The sequence below is a fragment of the Echeneis naucrates genome, chromosome 10 (assembly GCF_900963305.1).
Source record: "Echeneis naucrates chromosome 10, fEcheNa1.1, whole genome shotgun sequence".
Classification (NCBI taxonomy): Eukaryota; Metazoa; Chordata; class Actinopteri; order Carangiformes; family Echeneidae; genus Echeneis; species Echeneis naucrates.
This window is the reverse complement of record NC_042520.1, coordinates 3,453,136-3,466,528: the sequence shown is the minus strand read 5'-3', so window position 1 is coordinate 3,466,528 and position 13,393 is coordinate 3,453,136. Positions and strand designations below refer to the sequence as shown.

The 13,393-nt window shown below is 43.6% G+C and overlaps 1 protein-coding gene across 1 annotated transcript in view; it reads left to right on the top strand.

The window, feature by feature from the left end:
* Positions 1-13,393, top strand: part of afg2a (AAA ATPase AFG2A) — a 95,716-nt gene that overhangs the window by 6,576 nt on the left and 75,747 nt on the right. The window contains exon 11 of the mRNA XM_029512296.1: positions 11,295-11,449. Within this exon, the coding sequence (XP_029368156.1) occupies positions 11,295-11,449 (155 nt within the window). The remainder of the gene's footprint in view (positions 1-11,294; positions 11,450-13,393) is intronic.

Genomic DNA, 13,393 nt, shown 5'->3' with positions numbered 1-13,393 from the left:
CGAAGTCCATGATTTACTGTCCACAGAGGGCCAGACGTGACTGGCAGTGTTTTTCTGTTGAAACCTCCTCGCGCCCCAGAGGGAGACAACAACCTCCCCAAATCCGTTTGACTCCGCTCACTCCCCCACCAAAAAAAAAAAAAAAACCCTCCAAACCCAAATAACTAGACAAACATAGGCCCTTTCAAGAGCACCACAGGAGGACCAGCAGATCCAGAATTCATTTAAGGCTTTGTTCTGGCTTTACATCAGTCTGAAATAAAGTACAGATAGAATTCAGACTGTGGCCATAAAGAGTTGGAATGTGAACTGGCATACACATGCAATGTCCGTAGAATCTGTCTCACAGTTAAACATTAACGTATTCATCTCAGCGCAGTGATTAAGTATCCACAATTCCTACCTAACATATCTATCATTGAACAAGATGATGAGGCGTTAGTCAGGGATGATGTAAACAGTTATTAATACTCAGATATTAGATATCAGATCATTAGTTGAGATCAGCTGGCACAACATTATTGTCTTAGATTATGTAGCAAACAAACTATCCATCCATCGTTCATCCAGGGGGAAGGGGCTTCAGGCCAGAATCAGCCCAGTCAGTGGTGCTGCCCTAAAAATGGTAATATTAGTAAAAAAAACAGACATCATAATATTTGTGCAGTGCCTTTACTTTATTTCAAATGGTCACGATAAAGATCTGCAGAGCGAGTTTTGTTTGTTGTGACCCAAATGCATGTATCAGTAAGTAAAGTATATTTATGTGACACTTTTCATTTATTTTCAATAAATGCCCAACTGGGCCACTATAGTGAGGCTTTCAGGTGCTTTACTGACCCATAAAAAAAATAAATAAAATCAGTCAATGGAGTTCTGGAGTTCAAAACGCATTGCAGAAGATGCAGAAGAGCAAAAATACAAAGTTTATCTGAAAGCCTGTTTAAGCAGGCAAGTCGATGACAGAGTGCTGTATGTCAGTGAAAGCTTTGAACTGGGTTGTGTATTTAAGAGAGAGCCAATGAAAGGAAATGAGTATGGGAGCGATGCGAACCTGCTGATGATCTGTTTGACTTGCCGAAGTCGAGCGGTGACGTTCTGGATTGCTTGCAGCTGACGTCGGGCAGATTTATCGGCAAAGCTCTTACTGGCAAACTTCCTGGGTACTTGACTCATTAGTTATTGCTCGACTTCACACTGCAGTGGGTCCTGAAGCTACGTGCCTCTGAAGACCTGCAAGTTAGTGCAGCGATTGGGAAACTGGCTTTTAAGTTTTACGCTTCATGCGAGTGGAAGGCTATGCACACACACAAAAAAAAAGATTGAATGAGATGATTTTAGTCCTTTTAATCTTTTAATATTCCTGTTCAGTGACTCATGGCAGTGTGAATGTGTGCGATTAGCTGAATCATACCTTTTATTTTATTTTATTTTATTGCCTTACATCCCTGTCTTACATAAACATTTCTGGATGATAGTTTATTATATTTTCTTTATTCTTTTCTATTTCTTTTTTTTTTTTACATCCAGGCATCCTTGAAAAAAAAAAGCTTTCTCTTAATATAAATAAGAATGTGAATGAATTAATTTACCAAGAGAGGGCAAAGTCATGTTGCAGTTGTGAGCAAGTAAAAATATTTTGACGTGTCCAAGAAAAAGCACATAATCATTGATTTTAAAAGACGCGTTGTCACATGGCGAACTGTGTACGACCCAACAAATAACTATTGACCCAAATCTGAACTTGGTGGGATTTTGTGCAAAAATGGGTCATCATTATTTACTGTGTCCAATTTGTCAGTTTGGCAAGAACATGATGATCTTATTTTGCTCTCATTCTTCGGCAATCTGTCTTTTAAAAATCAGGAATTATGTCTCTGAAATAGTTGAATGTTCCAGGAGGCTGATTGGTTAATCACAGCTTTACCTGCAGAGCACACACAGCTGCAGCGAATAGCTGACTCGCTTCGCTGGAACAGTGAAACTCAGCTTCTTCCTTCTGGATGAAGTGCAAAAAAAACAAAACAGTATAGAGACAGTTTTATTAAAGCAGCAGTCACTCAGACGATGGATATATGTGTGTTTGTTGTGTATTGAATGTGTAAGATTTATGACTGCAAAAAGAAAAAAGTACCTATAGGCCCAATTAAAGTAAGCCGCCAGCTATGAAGATAAACTAATGTGGAAACAACGGGATCTGTATTAGCATGTTTGACTCATGGAGCGTCTTTAAAAAAAAAAAAACACACACATACAAAAAAACAAACAAGCATGAAAAAGAATCTTCTATGAAGACACAGTCGGCATCGTGTGCTTTCTGTCCACTGTGCCCACCAGTTTGGTGCAGGGCAGGGAGTTCACGGTGGGGTTTTTCCCCCCTGAAAGCAACACTGATGAGAACAGTGAGAGTGAAACACAACATTAAAACCAAAGCAGCGAGGTGCTTTGTAGCTCTGCAGAGACGGGCGGTAATTATAACTTTAGTCGCAGCGTTTCACACACACATAATCATTTGATCCTTTGTTGATATAAGCTGTAAATCAAAGATGAAGAGATGTAAGTAGGAGTTTGATTGTGTGTTACTGACTATCTGTGTGTGTGTGTGTGTATGTGACTGTGGCTAAGGATCCACCCTCACCAGGGCTTGAATACCACCACAACATGCAGACAACATGCAGCCACACAAACGCACACGTCCCCACGAGCTGATATGTGTTTTTTCCTCTTTAGCTTTCATTGAAAGGAACAAAAGGAATAAAAACACATTAAGTCGGAACCACAGTTGTTTCCTTCTGCTGCTCAGGTAACAATGAGCTGCTGTGGGAGGGTACAATTTGCTGCACCGCTTCCTGAAAAGAAAAAGAAAGAAACTGCGAGGAAGGGGAACTATATTTCTGTGGCGCACCGGGGTCACGCACAAGATCCCCCACCTTGCACAGCTGCAGAGAGAAGCATGCAGGCATATAACTGGAAGAAAGCATACACGAGAAGCGCGCTGCGGTGGGAGGTTTCACTTCCTGCCTTTTGTACAATACCAGCCTGCTATTTAAATCAATTCTTCATCTCTGGAGAAGGACGGCAAGGCCAAGTGGCTGTTTGCTGTGTATACATTTCTTTTCTTTGTGTGCCTGTTTGTGTACGCTCACAAGAATGGATGGAAATCTTGATGTCATCAAGGAAGCTTTTTGTTTGTCCTGTCCTGAGCCGCGCCGAGCCCCAGAAACAGCTTCTTGACGACAGATGTGCCGATGTAATTGGGTCTTAATTACTGTTGATCACAAATCGGCCAGTTTCAAACGCAGCCCGATGTAGAACTGCTCTCATGCCAGATCTGTTGAAGTCTGTTTCATTGGGGTCACCTCAAATCTCCTTTAAGCCTCCACTGAGCCCCCAAATTATCAAGAAAATCTGTGCTTTACATCACATGCACTGACCGAGGGACTCCAGGTTGAACGCTGTGATCCCTTAATGAAAGGAAGGATTTTTAAACCTGGAGAAAGAAGAAACGCGGATGCGTCTCAGAATTAAGAGATTTCTTGCTAAATATCCTGAAGCCACGTTACAATATGTTAATTGAATCTGGGCTGTTCCATTCCTTCAAAGATCATTAGATCAGTGCCAAACTAAAGAAAAACCGTCACCGTTTAGGCGTTAGGTCATCATTACCCCCCCACCCACCTCCAGAACAATTTTCAGTGCTCCTTGGAGCAGATTATCTGATCCCCTAAACTGTTTTTCCAGAAGAAATGCCCTCCACATGCAGGTCAGAGCCATGTGGTTAGGTCCCTGCAACGTGTTCCCAGCACCATCTGCACACTGAGTTTAATTCAATCGGTGTGGAAGGTTTACGGGTGTGTGAGGCCTTTTATTCCTTCAGCTGTTCTGTGTTGACTTTTTAAACACACTTAAATTTGGCCCTTTACCCGCTGTGAACGGGATGTGGCCCTACCCTGCGTCCTTTCACCTCTTTAGATGGTTTTAGCGGCCACGTGCTGCTAACTTTAGATGGTGTGCTTGTGAACTTTGCGCTATTGTCAGCGTTTTTATACGGATTGATTTGCTTCAGTCATTCCTGTAAAGCTCCGACTCTCCCACTACGTCGGGTTGATATCTGGTGACGGAGAAGGTTCTTTTACGATGTTTTCGTTCTCGTCATCCCATCCCAGTGACACGGGGGGGAACATGCATGTTCACTTCTCTACCTATTCACCTTTGTCACATTGTCCTTAATAGCAAAATAATGTATTTAAGATGGCAGTCTAACTTGGAAACACACACACTGACCTCGAGCGCAAAGTTTTCTAAGCTTTAAAGCAGAACTTGGTCTGGTTGTGGTTTGCTCGTTGCTCATTTCATGAACTACAGGTGCGTCTGAAAAAGTTTCAACATTCCCTTTTAAAGTTTTAATTCAAAAAGGTAAAATTGTTACTAATAATTTGATTACTGGATTTTAGATTTCCGTTTGCTGCAATCGTTAAAAAAATTGGCTCGCCCTGCATACAATATTGTTTCAGCTGCACCTGCACATCAAACTGTGAGCTGGTAAATGAAGACATGATAGACGCTTCAGAAATGTGCTTCATTTTGATCTGAACGTGTTTTGACTTAATATTTGGCACCTGAACTACAGTTGGAAGTGTCTTGAAATGCACTAATGCTTCTGCAAACATGAGAAGAAGGAAGCCTAAATGTTGACCTCTGGTGGGGAAATGTTGTATTGCAGCAGAGGAACAGTGAAGTCAGTGTCAGTGTGGATGGTGGAAAGACTGAACTGATACAACTGTTAGTTTGTTAGACTTTTGAGCCGGGATTTTAACTCGCAGCAGCTGAAGCACATCCCTCCTTCAGGTCTCATTTCAGTCAGGAGTTCTGACCCTCGTATCGAACTCACTCCTCTCCGTCCGCCGAGTCTGGAGTGGACGTGGCTTTCATCGTCGTTTGGTGGTGGCTGACAGATTTACGGACGAGCCAGGACGATCTACTGGACTGTCTTAGTCGCAGCACAGAAACATACAGCCTGCTAAGCCGACAGCTGCCGTTTTCTGATGTGTCTGATGAAGCTCCTCGTCACGTCATTGAGCCTGAGCTTTACATCAGAGGCGAGTGTCGGCGCAAACACTGACAGGCTGACAGGAACGGAGCCGTTGGAGGAGGCCCATGTTTTATTGCTTGTTAGGTGCAGAACTGCAGCAGCCTGGCCGCTCATATGAGTGAGATGACACAGCACTAAGTCATTATTCCACATCATATTTAATCTTTTATCTTGAGTGGAAGGCATTGTGAACACAAAAGCAGAATGAGACAGTAAAGACCCAACATTTTGACTTGTTGCCTTTATAGACACCCCACAGAGCTCATTCCTTCGAAATCGTTAGGAAGTTTGTATTTATTTCATAATAAATAAATAAGGTGTACTTGGGGAGTAGTTTGGATCAGCGGTTCCTGTGGTTCTCAACCTGGGAGTCCGGGCCCTTTAGGAGGTCCCCGTACGAAACTGAAAGATTATGAGATGATTAATATCTCAGCGACACAAATGCTTCTTTCTGCCTTACCACTAAGTGCACGTGCATCGGGCCAAATCATGCTGGAATTTACAGATCACAATCAGTTTGGATCTTTGAAAAACAAAGCCACAGCAGACTGTTGCAGAACCTGAGAGTCTGTTGTGTTTACTGGATCAGCGTAGAGGAAGGAAAAAGTGGGCACAGTTGGTGATGAGCTGATTCAAACAATAAAAAGACAGTCAACAGAGGGTGTTGTATTTATTTATATGGACAAGATCTCTGAAACGATTTCCTCCGATATGACCACACAGACGCCAATTCCCTCTGATCTTATTTCTCTGAACGCTGCGTTGACCCCGCTCCCGGCCAGCGCGGATTATAGAAAACAGCTTTACATAATGAATCCCTCTAGGTGTTTTTGTGCGGTATTGGAAGCTATCATGTGGTCTCGCTGAGCCTCATGGACTCCAGGCGTCTCTCTGTCGTCCTGTTGGCGTTCAACTGATCCTGGTGCGAGCAGATGACTCATTTCCACAGCCTAAACAGTTCAAATTGTGTGTGTGAGTGCACAGTGTTTGTTCGAGTTTGTACGCGGTTACGTGCGTGTTTGGTTTGTGCCACATCCGGGCTCACTGTTTACAAGCCTCTCTAAACAGGGGAAGCCCACTGGAACAAAAAGAGCCAGTAAAATTGATTATGTAGAATAATAAACACACGACTCTCTGCCGCTGAAAGCTTTTTGGTCAGGCTGATTGAGAAACATCAGGCTCAATATTCAGCATCTACATCTCCAACTTACACTAAATGACCTAAACGATTTACTTGGTAAGATGTGCAAAGTGATTTTGCCAGAACACTGCGTGAAAATCCCCCAAACCTAAATACCGAGTACTTGAATGTTTTTAAACCAAACCATTGATCTTCTTGGCCCGGGAGCCGCAGGAAACAAGCACTAGAGGCAACTTCGCCGCGTCGGAGCCAGGAGGAAAAAACGGGCAGCGAAAATGAGCCGTGTTTTGTGTGTTTGACATAAATTGTGCTGCACAAGACTAAATGGGCCAAACGGGGCTAAACACTCGCTGATGTTTACAGTGGCAGCCTCGCCATATAAAGTGCTTTTCCGAACTCATCTGTCCTTTTAAAGACACTTCAGGAATTTCAGGATGGGCCACATAAATATCAGTCGGATCAGCATGTGAAGTTTATTTGAGGCCTCTGTTTATAAAATCCGGAAATGTGCTGCTTGTACTCCTTAACCCCAGCAGTTACCTTTACACAGTGACAGCTGTGTGTGTGTGCGTATGCCTGCACATATTTTCCGCATGTTTGGAGTGTGCGAGCATGTGTATTTGTCTTTGTCATCTATACGTGTTTGTGTGCGCGCGCTTTAAGAGCACATATTATTGCGATGTTTCAGCTCGGGGAACAGATGTTGGGTATTGTAAATACAGGTGCAGAGAGTGTCCCGGAAGCCCTGGCGACTAATGAAAACGTTCCTGTGGTTTTGTGATGGTGTAATGCCCGAAGTATTTCACAATTCATCTGAGGACAGCCCCATCTCATGGGAGTTTTGTTGTGGCTGTACACAGAGACGCACAACGCCAAGTGCCAATTGTCCTGATTCGTCCGTGCTGAAACGTGAAGACGCCGACGGACGTCTTCTGACACCATCCCGGGTTCTGAGGGCGATGAGCTGCTGTGTATTGACAGCAGAGATGAGGTGCATCTGAAGCCTTTTGTTGCAGGACTGTGTTGGACTGCAGCTCTTTACTGATGTTCCTCATAGTGCGCTGAGGACGTGTAAACGAGATCCCCTGAAGCCAGGACTTACAGCATCAAGTCTCAAACTGTTGAAAGTTGAGGTACCTTTTAAGGTGTAATGTTTTGTATTTACAGATTTTGAATTGTTTAGTAGACGGAGCCAGTTTGGTGTGATGACACCCGAAGAGATGGCCTTGATTTGGGAAGAGAGGTGTGTCGTGGACGCACATAATTAAGGCCATCTTTGCTGGGAAAAAAAAAAAGCACACAATCACCTGATTTCCTCCTTTCTCTCTGCTCTGTTTCAGCCCTGTGAAACAAGTCCTCCCTTCTTCCATACCTAGTTTGGACACTAGTGTGATGTTTCGCAAATGTGCATTCTTGTACATTTAGGGGGCCCTCAATTCCCTCTGGATCTCTTGTGAATTTGAAGCATTCTGAGAAAATGGAGTACAAAAAAAAAAAAAAAAATAAGATAGAGAATGAAAAAAGGAATCCACATAAGGTTCAGATTAAATTGTGTTGTGTTGCCTCCCCCCCCCGTCCCATCGGATGTTTTCATAACTAAACCAAATGTGTGCTTGGAGTCGGCCAAGAGCAGTCAGGAGAAAGAGAGAGAATCCCTGAGGCAAAATGTTCGAGTCACATCGTTGAATCAAGTTTCCGCTGCCCTCTGGGTGTCCATGCTGGACTCAGACTTCTGCGGCTCATGAACCCCGATTCCTCTCTGGTCAGGCTGTTTGCCTGTCAGGCTTTTCATTCCCTCTGGCCGACACCAAATGTTTCAAACTTAGTATCGACCCGACCCTTGAAACCAGCCGTGTGTCTTTTCTTACTACAATAAACACCATTTTGCTTCAGGTACTGTGGTTGCGCATTAAAATCCAGTAATAAAACAAAATAAAACAGTGTCTCATCCTTTTCATGCAGATGCACACAAAGCCTTTTTCATGTTGAGCTTCATGTGCTTCGAGGTTTTCTTTACGCTGTGTAATCAAATAATCTCCACCTGGGAATCTTCTTCAGCTGTGCAAAGTGTCTTTTATCTTTTAAAACAAGCTCTAAATGCAGCAGTCCCCCCCCCCCTTCCTTTTCCATCGCACTCTCAGCAGTGAAGGAGGTTGCGGCCTCCACCTTCACAGGGCAGGCAGCTGATGGTTTGGGGTTAGAGCAGATGGCGTTGTGGCTGGCGCTCCTCGTCTCCCTCCTCACCCCAGCTTCCTTCCACATCCTGTCCTGTCTTGCCTCGTCCCCTACACTCAGACCAGATGTTTTTGTGCAGCCTAAGCAGCTCCGGTCTGAAGCATTAACGCAGATGAAGAGCTGAACAGGCAGCCAGGTGGAACGATGGGCTGTTTAGACCTCTGGGGATCTAGAGTCGGAGAGACGGTGGGTGGGTGGAAGGGGATAAAGAGGGAAGGAGCGAAAAGAAAGACATCATACACCGGTGGAGCCGGGACTGGGGAACACATTGACCTCAGTTTTGAAAACCAAACCTGCTTGCATTAATTGTGTTTCTCCCTCTCCACCTCTTTTTTTTTCCCCTCTCCATCTCTCTGTCTGTCTGCTGCCTGGTCGGACGGGCCCTGGAAAATATAAACAGGATGCAGTCTTGTCTGATCGTAAATCCCCTCTCGTCTGCTCTCTGGCCCTCAGCCCTGGACCACGTCCGTTCCCCTCCAGTCCTCACCACCCCGACACCCCACCCCCCAACCCTTTAGCTCAGAAGAGGAAGCCAATAGTTTATGTGTGTGCATTTGTGTGATGTGTGCACATGTGCGTCAGGGAACGGTTGTGCGTCTAATCTACTGTTACCCAACTCCGGCCTTGGAAACGTGGTTGTGGGCTGGTTTTGTAACTGCTAATCATTGCCCACATTTGGCATGTAATTCACCGAGAGGGGACCTGTCTTCCCACCTGCAGGGGTTGAAAATCTGCACAGCTGGATGCAAGCTGATGTACACATGGCGTTTTCTGCTCCGTCGTAGCTCCATTTTTATTTTTTATTTTTTTCCCCTTCCCTGCTCATTCCTCCCAGCCTATTTAAGTGATGATTGCGTGCAATATTGCAACCAGACCTACCTGCGGATCGTGTTCGGTAATGTAAAGTGGAGGAAATTAAAAACAGAAAAACACACAAAGAGACTGCCTGCGCGCTCGACGGACGCCCAGAGTAAAGTTTACAGATTTTTCTGATTCAAGTTTCACTATTTTGGCTGAATGGAAACCCAAATCTGAAACAACATCCATGTTGGCCATCTCCTCGAAGTATTTCACTGCTGTTTCTTAGAAAAGAGCGGTGGTCATCAATTAGGTTCAGCCCTGCGCCAACACCGTTTTCCAACCACTGAAAGATGTATGTACTTTATTTATTTATAATTTTTTTTAGGAATCGTTTGATTTAAGTTCGTTTTAGGATTGCATTTGAATGTGGATGTAATTCATCCATCAGCGAGTAAAAGCCAACAGTGGCACAACTCCACTGTTACCATTATTAGATTGTTTAATATGTTGGGATTTTCACAAGCTCTCTTTGTACATTGCCGGTGTAGATTTGTGATCTCCTGACAATTATATATCAATTGAGTTTAAATGCAAACTGTAAAAGCAGCTTCGGTTTTCGTTGCAGGGCCAAATTCTTTTGTTGGGCAGCCAGACTTTGTCCACTGGCCAATATTTGCCGACCGCCGACCACTCAGACTGACTTTCACACTGCTGGAAAAAAAAAGTGTAAGAGCACATTCCTGTGCTTATACATACACAGACCTGTGTATTTATACCGTTCGCTTCAGATTCGTTAGACGGAAAAGTGAAATTATTGCTGCTGTGTGAAAGCCCTCTTTTATCAATCTTCTGGCTATTAGTGAACCAGCAAATCTGTGGATCAGGTTAGTAATTTTCTCTGACTGGTCTTCAAATCAACATGTATGGTGAAGAGTTGTAGCAAATTTGAAACTGGGAAAACAGCACAGCAAGAGCGGATCGCTTAAAAGTGTCCAAAAATCTGAGTTTCTCAGCCTTTAAAAGCTCACAAAATTAGATTTTAAGTCCAGTTTCCAAATTTTAATCAACACGGACTTGTATGTTTGGTGTTTTATGTAAACCCCAAATACTTTTTTTTTTTTTTTTTTTATTCGGAGATTATCGTGCATCCAAGATGCAGAAGTGCTCCAGCTGTCAGTCTTCACACTTTTTCCAACTCTTATTAGTAAGATACAGGAAGAGCATGTTTGACAACCTTCCCTGTAAATATATAACATCTTTTTTATTGGCCTCTGCTTGAGAAGTCTGCACTCATTCATCACCTCAGCATATTTCAGAGCTGTCTGTGCCCAGACTGTGTCTCCCCCAGCTCAATCTGCAGTGCTTTTTTTTTTTTTTTCTGGGCTCGACAAAGGCCCATTCTTGATATTGACACGTCAATGTTTGTTTTGCTGTCTTCTTTTGGTTCAATTGCAGGAGCCTCTGGAGCTGAAGGTATTCATACCCTAAGCGCTTCGATTACACTTCCCTTCCCTTCAGCCTACTCTCCTTTCTCCAAAATAATGCCGGCCCAATTATTTTCACCGTCAAAAGGGGAATTAGTGTTCATTTTGAGATTTGCATTCGCTAGGCGTGTATCATCACAGCGTGTACAAGCCTGAATGTTTTGAGTACAAAGTTGGACTGAGTGCATGTGGGTTTGGAATGAAAACCCTCAAGCCACAATGACACTAGTGCTGCTTCTTTAGGCAAACAAACACCACTTTTATATCCCATTTGTGGCTCAACTCACTGTCTTTTGTTTTCTATATGATTCACCTTTTCTGTTGTGGCATCTATGCTTTAATCTCTTTTATGGGACAACTAAAACTTTATTTATTTTTTTATGAACTTGGTTAGGACTGATTAATTCTTTCCATCTCTTAAAACCATCTGAACTTTACTCCCATCCTGTATCAAGTCCGACCGTTCATTTTTTATCCTTCATTTCTTTCTCCTTTTGATGCATTTTGAGATGTGACGTGCGAGCCTTCTTTTTCTCTACAGGTTTGCATGCACTGAGGCGAGCACTGGGAGGTTCCCATCAGCCATCAGACCAGCAGCTGATGGGTGCATTGACTGTCACTCTGCAGGATCTCCAGTGGGCCATGTCCATGGTGAAGCCCAGCGCCATGAGGGAGGTTGCCATCGATGTCCCCAAGGTACTCTAAAGTATTTTTACTCGAAGGAAAGTCAGCGACGCGTGTTAGTTTTGAGAAAAATGCCCCTTCCTTTGTTTCATGCGTACGAAGTTCTGTGCTCCCTTGTGGCAGCTGTACACAAGCAGTAGCATGCAAGTTTTTTTGTTTGAACAATCAGCGGTGTTCCACACTACAAACTCAGCTGCAACCGTTCCAAGACCATCGTGCAGTACTTCCTCCAGGACGGGGACATTTTTGGCACCAGGAACTATGTCAGAATAACAACGTTTAGTCCTGGTTCCTCTGGTTAAAATGCTGGTAAGGTTCCCGAGTTCTTGAAATGGTTCCTGCAGTGGAAAGAGGCCGTAAATGTAAATGAAGGGCTGTCTGCAGTTAGTGTTCAAGGAGCAAAGGAAAAGACACAAATTTGGAAAATTGATGCTCTCCAAGCCCAGAAAATGACAGATAGAGTTCTTCCATCTTGCCAAAGTTTGTCGGTGTTTTATATTAAGTCAGCTAAGAGGAGTTGAAGCAACACAGCTGTTCAAAAGAAGAAAGTAAACAAAGCAAGAAAAGTTTATCAGCACATTGCTAGAAAAGACATAATTAAAAGGATCATGATAAAATATTATTTAGGATTCATCATGATCATTGTTATTCCCTTCATGGATGCGGGTATTTATGGGCATTAACGTAAACAACGCCGAGGTGAAAGTGTAAGCGGACGTATCACCTGTCCAACACGGTGATGTTAAACTAGAATCCCAGTGGCTACACCGAGCTCAGGGATGACAAAAACACACCAACTCTGACCAGCAGCTCAGCAGCTCACTCTCACAGTGATGACACGGCTCCTCACAGATTTTTGTGTTCTCGGTCTGAAAAGAAAGACAAACATGACCAGCTCATATTCATTTGGCGGTATAAACTACTTGAAGCAGAACATGACTGCTTTTACAAATAAGATACAGGTATAAAAGTATTTTAATAAAGATATCAAGAATGGAGATGAGTTGTAATTATTAAGAGCAAAAGGCAGAGTCCTGATCACAGGACCTCAGAGACCTAATGTTGATATGAAGCTGTGAGAACTAATAATACATACAAATTTATTATGGAGACTGTGTAAACAAATCAAGGTTTGTGTTACGTAAGACTTTGAAGACTTGACCTGCTGTAGAGATACAGAAAAGATATTAAAGAAAAGAAAAAATACAAAATGAACATTAGTTCCAGCTCAGAGTTAAGAAAAAAAAAATCATGCTGGGGGGGAAAGAACCATAAGGACATATGGACTGTACGTACCCGCCCCCCTCCCCGATGGCTGTTAGTTTATAGCATCATCTTTAATGACACAATCTGTATGGGATCCTGTGTTTGTAATCAGCGTTAGTTGTGTCTCGGCTGCATGCAGCCTCGTGATGGCCCTGGGAAGAAGCAGGTTTACATCACGTAGACTTTGCTTCATTTAAAGCGCAAAACAAATTTATAACCCAAACAGCATCGCCACTTATCACCAAAACTAAAAGCTCATCAGCAGCAGCCATGCCTCCCTCCCTTTTTTCGTCTAATGCACGTTCAGAAAGTCCTTTAACTGCTCCTTGGACCGCTGACCACTGAATCACCGCCACTTAAAGGATGGGGTCGGGCCGAGGAAGAGTGGAAATGACCCTGTGGCCATTTTACCCGCCGCTGCAACGAAGATGAATCACCCTGCTCTCAGAAAACGGAGCAGGAGACAGAGGGAGCGGAGGAAGGTGGAGGGGGTGAGAGGACAGTGGTGAGACTCCAGGATGTTTTGGAGTTTGCATGTGCAAGACATAACGGACAGGAAGTGGGCTAACATCATCCTCCACCGGTAATTGAAAGCAGATCGGGTTGCTGACGGTTCCTGCCAACAACTCAAAAAAGAGGAAAAGGAGGAGAAGAAGAAGAAGAAGAAGAAGAAGAAGAAGAAGAAGATGA